General features: G+C 38.6%; 1 protein-coding gene across 2 annotated transcripts in view; it reads left to right on the forward strand.

Annotated features, from left to right (window-relative positions):
• The window catches only part of DGKQ (diacylglycerol kinase theta), a 101,857-nt gene that overhangs the window by 21,388 nt on the left and 65,119 nt on the right, over positions 1–15,350 (forward strand). For both annotated transcript variants that reach the window (XM_031942662.1, XM_031942663.1), the window contains exon 3: positions 5,805–5,904. In XM_031942662.1, coding sequence (XP_031798522.1) covers positions 5,805–5,904 — 100 coding nt within the window. The remainder of the gene's footprint in view (positions 1–5,804; positions 5,905–15,350) is intronic.

Raw genomic sequence — 15,350 nt, forward strand, 5'->3', positions numbered from 1 at the left:
AGTTCCAAACTACTTCTCCAAAATGGTTGGATTGTTCACAACTCCACCAACAATGAATCAGTGTCCCAGTTTTCCCACATCCCTCCAACAATCATCATTATTTTTTCCTGTCATCTTAGCCAATCTGACAGGTGTGTAGTGGTATCTTAGAGTTGTCTTAATTTGCATTTCTCTGATTAATAATGACTTGGAGCATCTTTTCATATGACTAGAAATAGTTTCAATTTCTTCATCTGAGAATTGTCTGTTCATATCCTTTGACCATTTTTCAATTGGAGAATGGCTTGATTTTTATAAATTAGAGTTAATTCTCTATATATTTTGGAAATGAGGCCTTTATCAGAACCTTTGACTGTAAAAATATTTTCCCAGTTTATTGCTTCCTTCTAATCTTGTCTGCATTAGTTTTGTTTGTACAAAAACTTTTCAGTTTGGTATAATCGAAATTTTCTATTTTGTGATCAGTAATGATCTCTAGTTCTGCTTTGGTCATAAAAACCTTCCCTTCCACAGGTCTGAGAGGTAAACTATCCTATGTTCCTCTAATTTATTAATAATTTCATTCTTTATGCCTAGGTCATGAACCCATTTTGACCTTATCTTGGTGTACGGCGTTAAGTATGGATCAATGCCTAGTTTCTGCCATATTAGTTTCCAATTTTCCATGCAATTTTTATCAAACAGTAAGTTCTTATCCCAAAAGCTGGGATCTTTGGGTTTGTCAAAGACTAGGTTGCTATATTTGTTGACTGTTTTATCCTTGAACCTAATCTATTCCACTGATCAACTAATCTATTCCTTAGCCAATACCAAATAGTTTTGGTAACTGCTGCTCTATAGTATAGTTTTAGATCTGGTACAGCTAAGCCACCATCATTTGATTTTTTTTCATTAATTCCCTTGAAATTCTTGACCTTTTGTTTTTCCATATGAACTTTGTTGTTATTTTTTCTAGGTCATTAAAATAGTTTTTGGGAGTCTGATTGGTATAGCGCTAAATAAATAGATTAGTTTAGGTAATATTGTCATCTTTATTATATTTGCTAGCCCTATCCAAGAGCATTTAATATTTTTCCAGTTGGTTAGATCAGACTTAATTTGTGTGAAAAGTGGTCTGTAATTTTGCTCATAAAGTTTCTGATTTTCCCTTGGCAGATAGATTCCTAAATATTTTATATTATCAGTAGTTACTTTAAATGGAATTTCTCTTTGTAACTCTGACTGTTGGATTTTGTTAGTGATATATAAGAATGCTGATGACTTATGTGGGTTTATTTTATAACCAGCAACTTTGCTAAAGTTGTGGATTATTTCTAATAACTTTTTAGCAGAATCTCTGGGGTTCTCTAAGTATACCATCATGTCATCGGCAAAGAGTGATAATTTGGCTTCCTCATTGCCTATTCTTATTCCTTTAATCTCTTTCTCAGCTCTTATTGCTATAGCTAGCGTTTCTAATACAATATTAAATAGTAACTCACCTTTCCTTCTTTAGGAGTTTAATGTTTGGTTCTAGGGCCATCATTTGAAAGGAGAGTGACTTTTTTTTTTTTTTAAGAATAGGGGAACCTTGATCATGTTTATAGGCAGTAAAGGAAGTCAGTAAGAAGATGTAGAAGATGAGCGAGTCATAGAGGGGATAACTGAAAGAAAATTTCATTAGTAATGGCATGAAGGGCAACAGGTGGGTGGGTTGGCCTTGGCCAGAGGAAGGGCCACTTGTTCCATGAGGTCTAGAGAAGATAAGTAAGTGAGGCAGAGAGGAGAGAAAGGAGGAAAGGAGATTCTGAAGAGTGAGGAATCTCACAGTTCAAAAGATGGCCCAGGTATGGGGTAACAGTGAGATGTAAAGTTTGACCATCCCTGCAGATAGCTGAGGCACAGAAAAGATACATATTGTGGGAGTCGAAGGAGCCGGGAGTTTGAGGAAACATTTCCATGTGTAATGAAATCCCCAAATATGAAATCAGGGTTTGAGGGAGAGGGAAAGATTAAACTAAGTATTAAACTCCTTGAGAAGGTTGAGAATCAGGATGGGAAGAGAGAGAGAGAGAGAGAAACTCAAAGGAGAAAGGTTAATGAGTGACTCTGGCAGAGGGAAAATCTGAAAGTGGCCATGGGAAGTAAGGAACATGACCAATGTCTGAGTCATTTCTTTCTGAAGGAATTTTAGTACCTTGGCTTACAATTTTTTCCTCCACCTCAAACTATGCCCAAGTCTCCTCCTCCTAAGACAAAACAAAACATTTCACATAGCCTTGTCATTCCCTCAATATATTACCCTGTTTTTCTTCACTCTTTCATAAGCAAAAATCTTAGAGAATCAGTACATAAAATACTTAGTATATGCCAGGCACTGTTCTGGGCTCTGGGATTGCAAAGACAAAAGAAACTGTAGCTACCCCCAAGAAGCTTAGATTCGAATGGGAGCAATACCGTTCCCATGTGTAGTTCTATACAAAACAAAATAGATCAAGGTAACCCTCTGGGAGGAAGGCACTAGCTTCTGGTGAAGAGGATTGAGTGGGTAGAGGGAACAGGAAAGACCTCTTGTAAGAGGGGGAATTTTGAGTTGAATCTTTCAGGAAACTGGAGACTCCAAGAAGCAGAAGTGAGGAAAGAGACCATTTCAGATGTTCAGGGCAACTGGTACAAATTAAGTGGCTTGTGACTGTAAGAATTCAAATTGAAATGAGTGACTTGTGGCTTTAAGAATTTGAATTTGTCTGGACTTAAGAGCGTGGGAGGTGTAATAAGGCTGGAAAGGGAAGGAGAAATCTTCTATACTTCTTACTTTCACTTCATTATTTCCAACTTAGTTGTCAGCCCTTTGTAATTTGACTTAAGCCACATCATTCACCTGAAGCTGCTCTTTCCAGTCACCAGTGATCTCTTTCTTGGCTCCATCCATGTTCTTTTCTTAGTCTGTATGCTCTTTGAACTCTGCAACTTTTGATACTTTGACCGACCACTCCTTGATTATTCTCTTTTCCTTTGAATTCATGGCATGGCTATCCTTGTTCTCCTCCTGTCTATCTAAAGGAGAGGAACGGTTTCTCTGTTGCCTTTGCTGAATCACCATTCATCCCTGTCTCTTAATTGTCCCCCAACAACTTCTCTTCTTTCTCTATATTATTCTCCTTTGCTTACTTCATCAAGCTCCCATGAATTCAATTATAATCTAAATATAGATAACTCCCAAATCTGTCAAGCCTTCCCCTAGTGTTTCCCTTGATGTCTAATCCCACTAAATAGAATGAACCAGTTGAAGGCTTTAATGACTTTCCCATTGCCAGAGGGGTTCAAAGAAGCTAGCTGATTACTTTTCAGATGTTATAGAGGGGGTTTGATTGAAGTAAGAGGTCCCTGATTCTAGATCTGTGGTGCCATGATTTCTTCTAAATTCCAACCTCATACTTCCAACTGCTTATTTATTATACCTGGATGTTTATCAGCATCTCAAAATCAACATATCTAAAACAACTCATTCTTTTCATCTCTTACTCCTGCCCCTCTATTGAACTTTCCTATTTCTTTTGATGGTACATGATCTTCTTCTCAGTCACTGTGGAGGGAATCCTCTTTATTAATTGATTGATGTGTGTGTGTGTGTGTGTGTGTGTGTGTAGTTTTTAAATTTATATTTTTATTGTTTATTTTAACATTTTTTTCTTTTTAATTTTTAAAAATTATTTTCATTTTAAAAAATATTTTTATTGTTATATTAAAAAAAGAACAGAAAGGAAAATAAATCAAAACAAAACAGAATATTGTCATGTACCCAGCAGAACATCAGGGAGGTTTCAAAATGTATAGCAATAAATTTGTAGTTCAAGAAAGGATATATAATAGTAGATGAAATTATAGTCATGAGTGTCTATCTTTTCTCTGCTTCCTTGTAGGGGGAGTCCTTTTTGACAAGGAACACTTAGATGGTGCAGTGGATGAAGCATTGAGCCTTAGAGTCAGGAAGACCTGAGTTCAAATTCTGTCTCACCTAAGACACTTTCTAGCATGTGATCCCTGGACAGATACTTGATCTTTCCAAGTCTCCAGCTGTAAAATGAGGGCTTTGGATTCAGTGGCCTCTTAAGTATTTTTTCTAGCTCTAAATCTGTGATCTTACCTCACTGTCAGCCCTTGCATTCATAGCCATTTGCTAAGTCCTGTTTTCTACCTCCACCACAGCTTCTGATCCTCCTGCCTTCTCTCCACTTTTACTATCAAGCTTCGCGTTTCAGATCCTAAAATGCGTTCTTGTTTAGGTGGCTACAATAATTAATTTGTCGCCCAGCTTCCAGTCCCCCTCCCCTTCCCCGATTTGCAATTGCCAAAATAATATCCTTGATGTATAGACCAGACTATATCACTTTCCTGCTTAGGAATCTTCCCTATTAGCACTAGGATAAGAGAGAAACTCAATTTTAAAATTTAAGTGTAGAATTTAAAGCCTTCCAAAATCTGGCTCCAACCTAACTTTCTAGATATTCTGTATTACTTACCTTTATACATTTTATGTTCTAATAAAACAGGATAACTAGATGTTCCCTGAACTTGGTTTTCAAACTCCTTTCTCCATGTATTTGCTTAAGCTTCTCTCCATGTTTGCAGTGCACTTCATCCTCATCTCCATTTATCTTCTTTCAACAAGGCTTTGATTAGGTCTTTCATTGCTTTTCCTTGAAATAGATTTTCCAGTTGTTAATTCTTTCTCCTCAAATTACCTTGTGTTTAGTAGTGTTCGAGTTGTATCTGCTCAGTGTAACAATGCTTCCCATTTAGTGGTTCATGAACCCGTTGGAGTTAAGACAAAGGTCAAAGGGGCTTATGCTAACAGTTCTTTTATGGCTCCTTGTACAGGAAATAATTACCTATTTTATTATAAATTTATTTTTACTCTGTGAGAATAGATATGTGTGTTTTATATTTATAATTACAATCATAATGTAAATCTTAATTTGGAGTTTTGGAGGCAAAAATTATTGGATACACTGAATAAATCTAAAAGAATATTAAAAACAATAGTATGTTAAATTATCCTGAAGATTTGTAATACAAACTTTGTTAAAAAGGATTTAAGGAGCAAAAAAAGGTGGGAACCATTGCTATAGAACAAAGTCTTTGGAGGCTTTCAAAGGGGCTGTTTACTTTGTGCCTTTTTATCTGAGCACCAAATACATAATAGGTGTGTAAAAAATCTTTGCTGAATTGGAATTGTTGACTTTGGATAACTCAGTTAACTTTTTTTTTTTTCCATCTTTAAAATGAGAATAACAAGAGGCCCTTAGTCTTTATGTGCCAAGGGTATGAAGGTGTTTTTCAGTGTCTCTGTTACCATGCCTCCAGAAAGGGGTTCTTAGTTTAAATCAGCTATTCTGATCATATCTTTGGGATGATTAAAGTTGTCGGTGTTTTCCTAGGATTGTTGGGGAGGCATTTTCTAAACTTTAGAACTCTAAAGTTATTATGATGATTCAGATATTTTCTACCCTATGAGAGGCAGTTTTAGACCAGTGGACATGCCACTGAATGGGGAGCTAGGAGGGCCCTGGAATTGAGTGACAGAGATGAGGATGCCTGTGGGACCTCCCTTACAGGACTTTGATAAGAATGGAATTTTTAAAAAGTACCAAAAAAAAAAATCCCACAAACTTTAAAATGATATATAGACGTCCGTGATTATTGTTGTTGACATTTTTAGGACTTAGAATAAGAAGTCTTGCTAAAACTTTTGGTCTTGTGACCCCTTGTCCAAGCAGGAAAATGTCACTCACTCATGGATGCTTGTGTCCCTCCCTTGGCAGGTTCCAGTTGCGCATTGTTTTGGCACCCCAGGACACTACAAGAAGAAGTTCTGCATTGTCTGTAGAAAGCCGCTAGATTCCCCTGCGTTTCGCTGTGAAGGTAATTTTAAAATGATACTGTGTCTTTAATTGAACCACTTTTATGATCTGTCAGATTTTAGGGTGTTCACTTACATTCATTTCTCTCTCCCTAAAAACGGTTTTTATTGATTTTTTTTTTAATGTTGCTATCACTTCTTAGTCACCCTTTCCACAAAATGTAGGAACTTTTTCTGTCACAATGAAGTCATGCAAAACAAATCGGCACGTTGCTCATACTTGAAAATGTATGCCTCTTTCTGCACCTGTAGTCTACCACCTTTCTATTGACAGAATTCTTTAGTCCTTTGAAGTCATTGTTGGTCACTGAAACAGTCAGAGCTCTTATGTTTTTCAGTATTGTTTTCCATTGTATTATTGTGGTCATTGTCTTATTTCCATTTCTTAGAGGGCAGTGGAAATTGTACTAGTTTGGGAATCAGAATACCTTATTTCAAGCCCAGTTTCTTTTACTTTTTTTTTTTTTAAGCTTTTTATTTTCAAAACATATGCATGGATAATTTTTCAACATTGACCCTTGTAAAACTTTGTGTTCCGAATTTTCCCCCTCTTCCTCCCACCCCTTCCCCTAGATGACAATATACATTAAACATGTTAAAATATATGTCAAATCCAATATATGTATACATATTTACACAATTATCTTGCTGCACAAGAAAAATGAAATCAAACCAGAAAAAATGAGAAAGAAAAAAAATACAAGCACACCACAACAAATAGAGTGAAAATACAATGTTGTGATCCACACTCAATCCCCACAATGCTCTCTCTGGGTGTAGATGGTTCTCTCCATCACAAGATCATTGGAATTGGTCTGAATCATCTCATTGGTGAGAAGAGCCACATCCATCAGAATTGATCATTGTACAGTCTTCTTGTTGACGTGTATAATGATCTCCTGGTTCTGCTCATTTCACTCAGGATCAGTTCAGGATCAGTAAGTCTCTCCAGGACTTTCTGAAATCATCTTACTGGTTGTTTCTTATAAAACAATAATATTCCATAACATTGATATACTATAACTTATTCAGTCATTCCCCAACTGATGGGTAGTCATCAGGCCCTGTTTCAAGAATAAATGTTGGATTGCAAGGACCTTTTGGTCTCAGGCCCCAACTAATCTGAGAGAAGAGGAAAGGGCTTAGGAATTTTCAGATTCAGCTCCTGGTGATCCCACATTGTTCCTTATTCTCTTGGCCAAAGACTTCAGACAGTGCAAAGCACAGCCCAGCATGTCTAACTTTTCCAGGGACTCGCAAAACATATATGGAAAACCACTCAGGAAAGCAACTAACATTTTGAGAATGAGACCATAGAGACCATATCAGTCATCCTGCTTTCTCTGGACTTCACCATTATGCCACGTGTGGGTAAATCCATCTTACTTTATTCCCTCCCCTCCTTCAACTCCATTGTCTTCCTCCATTCTATTGCTCAAAGGGCAAAGTTGTAGTTCTTATAATAGGAGTCCTCCTGTCCCTGGGCTCAGTTCTTTTGCTTCCATGATTCTACCAATATTGATCTTGGAAGAGTCACTTCCTTGCCCCAAGCTTCTGTTTCTGTTCCTGTAAATTAGGGTTTAAGATATTACCTGGTAGATTGTTGTAAGTTGTAGATAGGCTCCTCCCTCCCCGCCCCCTCTCTCTGTCTCTGCCTCTTTCTTTCTCTGTCTCTCTCTGTCTCTGTCCTTATCTCTCTCTCTGTCTCTCTGTCTCTTTGTGTCTTTTTCTTAGGGGAGTTTGGCAGACTAACCACAGTTATCTGTAAATAAGAAGAATGACGCCATTAGAGAGAAAACACCATGAGGAGTGGGAAGAAAGAGTGCTTCATAGTGGGCTTAGTCAAAGAACTTAGCCAAGATCTTCATAATGAGCAAATCTTTTATAGGGAAAATACAGCACTGGGAGTTTCTTGGGTCCAGAGAAGAATTTGATAGCTCACAGGGAGGGATCAAGGAGGAGCCAGGTGGAAGGCACCTGACAGACCAGGTCCCAGACCTGTCTAAAGATATCCTAATCAAAATCTCAAAGTAAACTCATGATCTCTTGATCTGAAGTGATTGGGATCCAAAGTCACATAGAGATGAAGAAGGAGACAGGACACCAACAAAGTTCTTTCCATTACTGAGTCTCTTTCTTCTTGACAGGTAATTGTAATCACCGACTTTCTTTGGGTGATTTGCCTCGATATTTTCTCTCCTGGTGGTGCTTCAGGTAGACCCTAGTCCAAGGTTTGAGTCTTAGGCTTAGTAGCCCTCCAGGATCAACCTCCTTTGCTTCCAACTGCTCCTCCTAAAGCCATTTCCAGACTGATAGGTTGGGCTAGGAAGCTCATAAATCCCTCTGCTATGAGGCCCTCAGATGAACTTGGTCTGCCCATCCCTCATCCTGCCGCCAGCCCCATAACAAGGAGATTGTATAGCACCAAAGCCAATTAGACTTTCTTTTTTTCTAACCCTGAGGATCTCTTTCTAGTGATTAGAAATCCTGGGAAAAGACAAGATTTGGAAGCTCATCAGAAGAAACACAGCCTTTTGACATTAGATTTATAATGATCTGTTTACACTCAATGTTATTAGATGTTTTTTGACTTGGAGATGTCAGCCACACCGTGAGCTTCTCTGGAGTGGGACAAGATATTTCTTCATCTTAATCTCTGTGGGTCTCAGTTTTTTTATCTGTAAAATGGAGATATTACTAGCATTGCTATCTTATAGGTTTACTGTGAAGATTTGACAATTCAGTAAATTTAATTTATTTAGGGGCCTGCCATATATAGGGTTTGGTATTCAGAGCTAGAAAGATACAAAATGTGAATAGTGTACAGCAAAACTTCTTAAACTGGTCATGAAAAATTTGGCAATACTAAAAGATTTCTGAACACAATGACCAAAAATTAATTCAAAATGAAAATGAATCCAAGGTGTTTTTGGCAGCGCTCATCCGTGTTGTATCACACAACATCACTGTGGCCTTGGTTCTGAACATACAATGACAGTGATATTTCAAAGCTTGTTCTGACACTTCCAGCCAAAAATACTTTATACAGTGTCTAATAACAGCAAACATTGTCTGTAGCCAGGAAAGGAAGGATCCTTTCTAAACCTCAAGCCACCTTTGATGGAGAGATTTACAGTTTCTTCCTTAGAGATTTTTCAAATAATATAATCATTCCCATTACTATAATGCTTTAAGGTACAAAAATCTCTTTGTGGAGGCCTTAAAGGAAGCTTAGAGGAAAAAATTATCATTCTTATTCCCATTTTAGAGAAGAGGAAGGTGAAATGACTTGTTCAAGTTCCAACAGCTGGTATTTGATATTTGTCTGTGGCTGGACTCTAGCCAGTGTCCCCTGACACTCAGGTTCACTGCTTTGCATTTTAGTGAATTTGGAGCACAGTAGGTGCACAGGAAACTTGTATTGTTCAGATCTGAAGTAACCAAAGTCAGGTTTCCTTATGAGAAGCATTAAAAACAGGGAGCTAGCTGCCCTTTTAAGTGTATTTGGGAAAAGTTGAGTAAACTTGGCTGGGTAAGAGACAACTAGGTGATGTAGTAGATAGAGCACTGAGCCTTGGGTCAAGAAGACCTGAGTTCCAATGTAGCCACAAACACTTATTAGCTGGGTGACTTAGGCAAGTCTTACTCTCTCGGTCTCAGTTTCCTCAACTATAAAATGAGAATAATAATAGGACTTAGCTCTCAGGGTTATTGTGAGGATCAAGTGAGATAATATTGGTAAAGCATTTAGATACTGTGCTATTTAATTGCTTATTTCCATCTCTCTTCTTCCTTCCCCCTGTCCTGAGTTTTAAGCTGTTTTGCACAGAAAATCTCAGAATTGGAAGAACTTCAAGGATCTTTTAGTCCAGTGTAGGAGTTCTTAGCCATTTTGTGTTGTGGATTCCTCTGGCAATCTGGTGAAGTCTGGGGACCCTTTCTTAGAATGTTTTTAAATACATAAAATAAAACACATGGGTTTGCAGGGGAAGTCAGTTATAGTGAAAAACAGTTGTTGTTTAGTGATTTTTCAGTTGTGTCTGACCCCATTTGGGGTTTTCTTGGCAGAGCTATTGAAGTGGTTTGCCATTTTCTTTCTTCAGTTTATTTTACAGATGAGGAAACTGAGGCAAACAGTTAAGTGACTTGCCTAAAATCATACAACAGATTTGAACTCAGGTCTTCCTTTCTTCAAGCCTGGCACTCTATCTACTGTTCCACCACCTGTCCTTACAGTTAGAAATAGAGAAATATACTTATCAACATACTAAACAACCAAGTTCACAGATCCCAGATTAAGGGTCCTTGATTTTGTCCAACCCACACTTACAAGAAGTTTTTTTATAAATGATCATCCAGTCTCTATTTAAACATTTCCAGTGAGAAAAAGGTCACACTCTCAAGGCCACTTCACTCTAAATTTCCTTCCATTATGCCAAAATGTGCCTCTCTGTAATCCCTCCCCATTGTTCCTCATGAGTTCTGCCTTCTGGGACCAAATTCAGATACTTTTCTTTTAAGAAAAAAAATAAACTTGTTGAAGTTCTTCCCTTTAATAAATGAGACAACTACACACACACACACACACACACACACACACACACACACACAATGAGAAAATGATTTGAACCATCCCTGCCAAGATCCTGATAGATAGGATGTTATAATGAGTAGAGTGCTGGATTTGGAGCTAGAAAGGTCCAAATTAAATTGTGCTGCTGAACTTAGTAGCTCTGTGACCATGAGCAAGTTACTTAATTACTACCACTCTGAGCTCATTTCCTACAAAACAGAAGACAATAATGTTAGTACTATCTCCCTCGTAGGATTGTTGTGAATTTCAAATGAAATTTTGTTAAATATCCTATCAATGGCCCTTCAAACTCTAAGTTCATATTCTAAATCTTCTTTTTTTGGCATTCAAGTTCTGCCAGTAACTAACTGATTGACCCTTCCTTTCAATTCTGAGACTCAGGGATGTCTTTTATAAAGTAAAGAATGATCTTCCATGTTGATACCTCAAGTTTCAGATTAAAATTATTCCTAACAACAGCTTTTATTCATTTGACCAGACATCATTTATGAGACTGCATAGTGTGCCAAGTCCTGGGCAGCATGCTGGATGAGATAAAGCATGGCCCCTGCCCTCCTGGAGAAATCGGCACAAGTAAGACACAACCCAGAGAACTGATACATAAAGTGACAAACAATGTATATAGCAGAGAGGAGCAATTGGAGCTGTCCACTGTCCTGGCTAGTTTGGATAGTAGGACTTGCTGACTTCTTGGGGACCAGTAGGCCAGGCTTGCCCTGTGGCAGATGATGTTTTCTCTTATTTAGTATGTAGGGAAACAGACCATGAGCATATAGAATCCAGTGCCAAATGGTGCCAGGGCCTCGAATTGTTGTTGTAAGAAAAGTGATTTCCAAAGGAGGCTCTTTGGACGCCAATTCATTGCCCCAGAAGTTTGCCTCTAAGTGCTGAGTTGATGAACAGACTTGGGTCTAAAAGCTTCCTGTGGTCTCAGATTTGAAGAATCTCCGTGCATCTTAGAAAGGTATAAGTTGCCTCTTTTCCAAGGACTTTTGTGCTTCCAAGGACCTTGCCATGAGCCACGGATTATTGTGTTCCACTTAAGAATGGGAATATTCATGGGACTTTCAGTATAATAGTGTCCAAATTGCTGGACTAGTCTGACCATGGGAATTTGTTTCTTGGCATCCTGGGTCCGGATTCCGCGAGGTAGTTCTCAAGCCTTTCCCTGTGGGTTTCTCCCACCCATTTGCTAATCGCCTCTCTGGCTGCCCCAGTTTTCCTGTTGAACAAGACTCTTTTTAGTGCTTGTCAGTATTTAAAGGGCATTGCTAATGGGATGTAGGGACACTCCCTCCCCCTTCATTAGCATAGGGGCCCACAATACTTGAATGCACAGTAGGATCTCTGCTTCTCGGCTGAAGTGACTCTATTTGGGATAGTAATATATACTGCAAACATTCATTCTCCATCCATTAGGCCTATTGGAAGCAGTCTGGTCATTGAAAGAGATTTGGGCAAACATTTAGTCCTCGACTGTCTCACTCTTCTCTGAAATCTCAGGAGAATTGTGACCAATTTTCCCCAGCTTTTCTGCTAACCCCTCAGCCTTTCCTCGAGGCTGCTGATGGGTCTCTTAAGTTCCTTTTTATCACATTTGTTTTCACTCTTTTACTCTGATTATTACTGTGGTTTGTCCTTCATTTTTGAAGAGGATCAGTGACATTGCAGGATGTTTACTTGTTTGTGAATTGTATTTAAGTGAGGTAGAACTACACAGAGTTGTCAGCCTCAGTCTCTCTTCCCAGTCATTGAAGTGCATGGGCAAGACAAAAGTCAGGATGGCTGTGCCGGCTCAGGAGCTCAGTGTGTGTCCTTGGCGTCTTCCGTGTCTGTCGAAGCTTTAAGACCTCTGCGGGACCTGCTTCAGCCGCCTTTGTAGCCTTTGGAACAGATTGTTCTCGTCTGCCCAGCCTGCCAGGGAAAAGTCCCCAAATGCTTGGGATAGCCATTCCCCTGACTAATTGATGGGGTTGAGGTCTGTCAGTAACCATCCACCAGATTTGGTCCATTTTTGCAGATGGTTTGCCAAGGGGTGGCTCTGGGCATCCTACAGCTTTTTGGAGCTTCAGGTGAGAGTCAGGTGACCAGTTGGTCACCAAAAGGGGAATGAGCAACCCTCCCGACAGAGGTGCTGCTATTCCCTGAATACCCCCTATACCACACACTGGCTATTAATCGATTAATCAGATACTTAAATGGGCCTGGGATGTCATTGATGATGGATATTTCCTTTGCAGTTTATATGACTAATGTAGATCTCTCATAAGTTTACCATGTGAGTGCCACATAGTGTTTTGGGGATCTTTCTTGATATATGCAGAAATCACCAGGGTAGTAACTGAGCACACCCACTATTTTATGCTATTTTATATAACGTGTTTAATATTTTAGTATTTTATTATTATTGGTGAGACAGTTGGGGTTAAGTGACTTGCCCAGGGTCACACAGCTAGGACGTATTAAGTGTCTGAGACCAGATTTGAACTAAGGTCCTCCTGACTTCAGGGCTGGTGCTCTATTCACTGCACCACCTAGCTGCGCTCCCCCACTCCCTGTGATGAGTTTTGATTAAGTCTGCCTTTGTTGATACATTAATGGAGAGACTTGGTATCTAACAGCATCTATAGTTTCATCCTTCCTCGTTGAATGCCATGGCTTTTTCTGACCTGCCTTGCATGGCTGGGATGCTTTTCTGCTCACTAAGCTTTTCCCTTTCTCTCTAATCCCAGAGGTTAACATTTTTTGTCTTGGACTCCTTTGGCGGTCTTCAGATTCTCATCTGAAGATAATGTTTTTAAATATATAAAATAAAATCCATAGGATTACTAAAGAAGCCAATTCTAGTGAAATATAGTTATCAGAATATTCAAAAACAAATTCATGATCCCACATTCAGAACCCCTGCTCTAAACCCTTCTCAGAGAAGATTTTTGGGGCTTAGTGGGGTCAAACAGGGATCCTCAACTTATCTACCTTTTGTCAGGAAATGTAAAAACGGACATTAAAACTAAAAACACTTAATGTGTGGGTGTGTGGCCAGGCTGCCCTGGAACAGAAGCTTCCTAAGAGACAGGGACCAGGCGGCATGTGTACTTTCTGAGAACATTGAGCACATGGTGGAGATTTAGAAATCGGTATGAAATAGTTGAGGGGTCTGGTTGACTTCAGAGTTAGAACAGGCTTCTGGAACAAAACATGTAATGCCTTTTACAGCATCTTGATCTCTTTCACTTTGGGCTTAGTTACAGCGTCATTGAATCTCAAGAGTGGAAGAGACCTTAGAAGTCCTCTTTCTCATCTTATAGCTGAGTTCCAGAGAGGGAGAGAGAGAACCAGGGTCTCTTATTCTCAGTTCAGTATTTTTTGATCTATATCACTTTGATCTGCAATAGTTGTTTACAATCATTTTGAGAGCAAAAATCTCTTTTTTTACATTAGAATTTTGTGGCCCCCTCCCTTACCACATAATTTAGTCCTCGACTGTCTCACTCTTCTCTGAAATCTCAGGAGAACTGTTTTTCCCCTCTCCATTGAGAAGATACAGTATGACAAAAAATTCTGTATTTTCTGTGGGAGAAGATAGAAAACATATAAAACTCAATATATAGATTACTATGTGCTTCTATATGTGAATATTATCTTTTATTAGAAAGTAAAGTCATTACTGGAAACTGAGTGGATGCCCATCACTTAGAGTATGGCTGAATAAATTATGGTATATGAATGTAATGTAATATTATTGTTCTGTACAAAAGGATGAACAAGCTGATTTCAGAAAAGCCTGGAAAGACTTAAATGTCTTTCCATCTGAGTGAAGTCAATAGAACCAAGAGAACATTGTACACAGTAACAAGAAGATTATGTGATGATCAACTGTGGACTTGGCTCTTTTCAACAATAAGGTGATTCAAGGCAATTCCAATAGACTTGTGATGGAGAGAAATATCTGCAACCAGAGAGAGGACTATAAAGATTGAACGTGGATCACAACATATAGTTGTTGTTGTTATTTGTTTGTTTGTTTGCTTTTTTCTTTCTCATTTTTCCCTGTTTTGGTCCGATTTTTCTTGTGCAGCTTGATAAATGTGAAAATATGTTTAGAAGAATTGCCCAGGGAGTAGCAAGATGGCACGGTGGATAAAGCACTAGCCCTGAAGTCAGGAGGATCTGAGTTCAAATCTGGCTTCAGATACTTAACACTTCCTAGCTGTGGGACACTTAACCCCAGTTGCCTCAGCAAAAAAAAAAAAAAAAAAATTGCACATGTTTAATTTGTATTGGATTACTTGCTGTCTTGGGGATGGGGGAAGGGAAAGAAATTTTTTTGCAAGGTATTGCAAGAGTGGATGTTGAAAACTATCTTTCTATTGCATATATTTAAAAAAGTAAAAAGCTATTATAAAATTTTTTATTTATTTATTTTAAAAAAAAAATTTTTTTTAAAGTAAGGTCCTTGAGGGGAATGATTATTTCACCTTCATCCTTTTACCTCCAACACTTAGGAGAGTTCCTGAAACAGGGGTACTTATTAAATGCTGGTTGATTGATACCCTCTTCAACATACATCACATTTTATTGTCTAACTCAGGGATCAAGCATTTGGGGGGATACAGAAGTGGCTTGGCATTGGAACTCTCAGGCAAGAAGGGCTGACAGGGTGTTAGTATTAACCTAGGTTAGAAAAAAGAAATGTGTAAGAAAAGTGTGAATTATTGAGGTAGGGGAAGAAGTTTAGGAGGTGGCACTTGAGCTGAGAAATCTTGGTAATAGTCTTCAAGATGACAGGATGGACTCAAGCATTGAAGCAAGGGTAAACTCTGGGAGCACAGAAGCCCGGAAGTCTGTGGCCAT

This window comes from Sarcophilus harrisii, chromosome 6, assembly GCF_902635505.1.
Source record: "Sarcophilus harrisii chromosome 6, mSarHar1.11, whole genome shotgun sequence".
Lineage (NCBI taxonomy): Eukaryota > Metazoa > Chordata > Mammalia > Dasyuromorphia > Dasyuridae > Sarcophilus > Sarcophilus harrisii.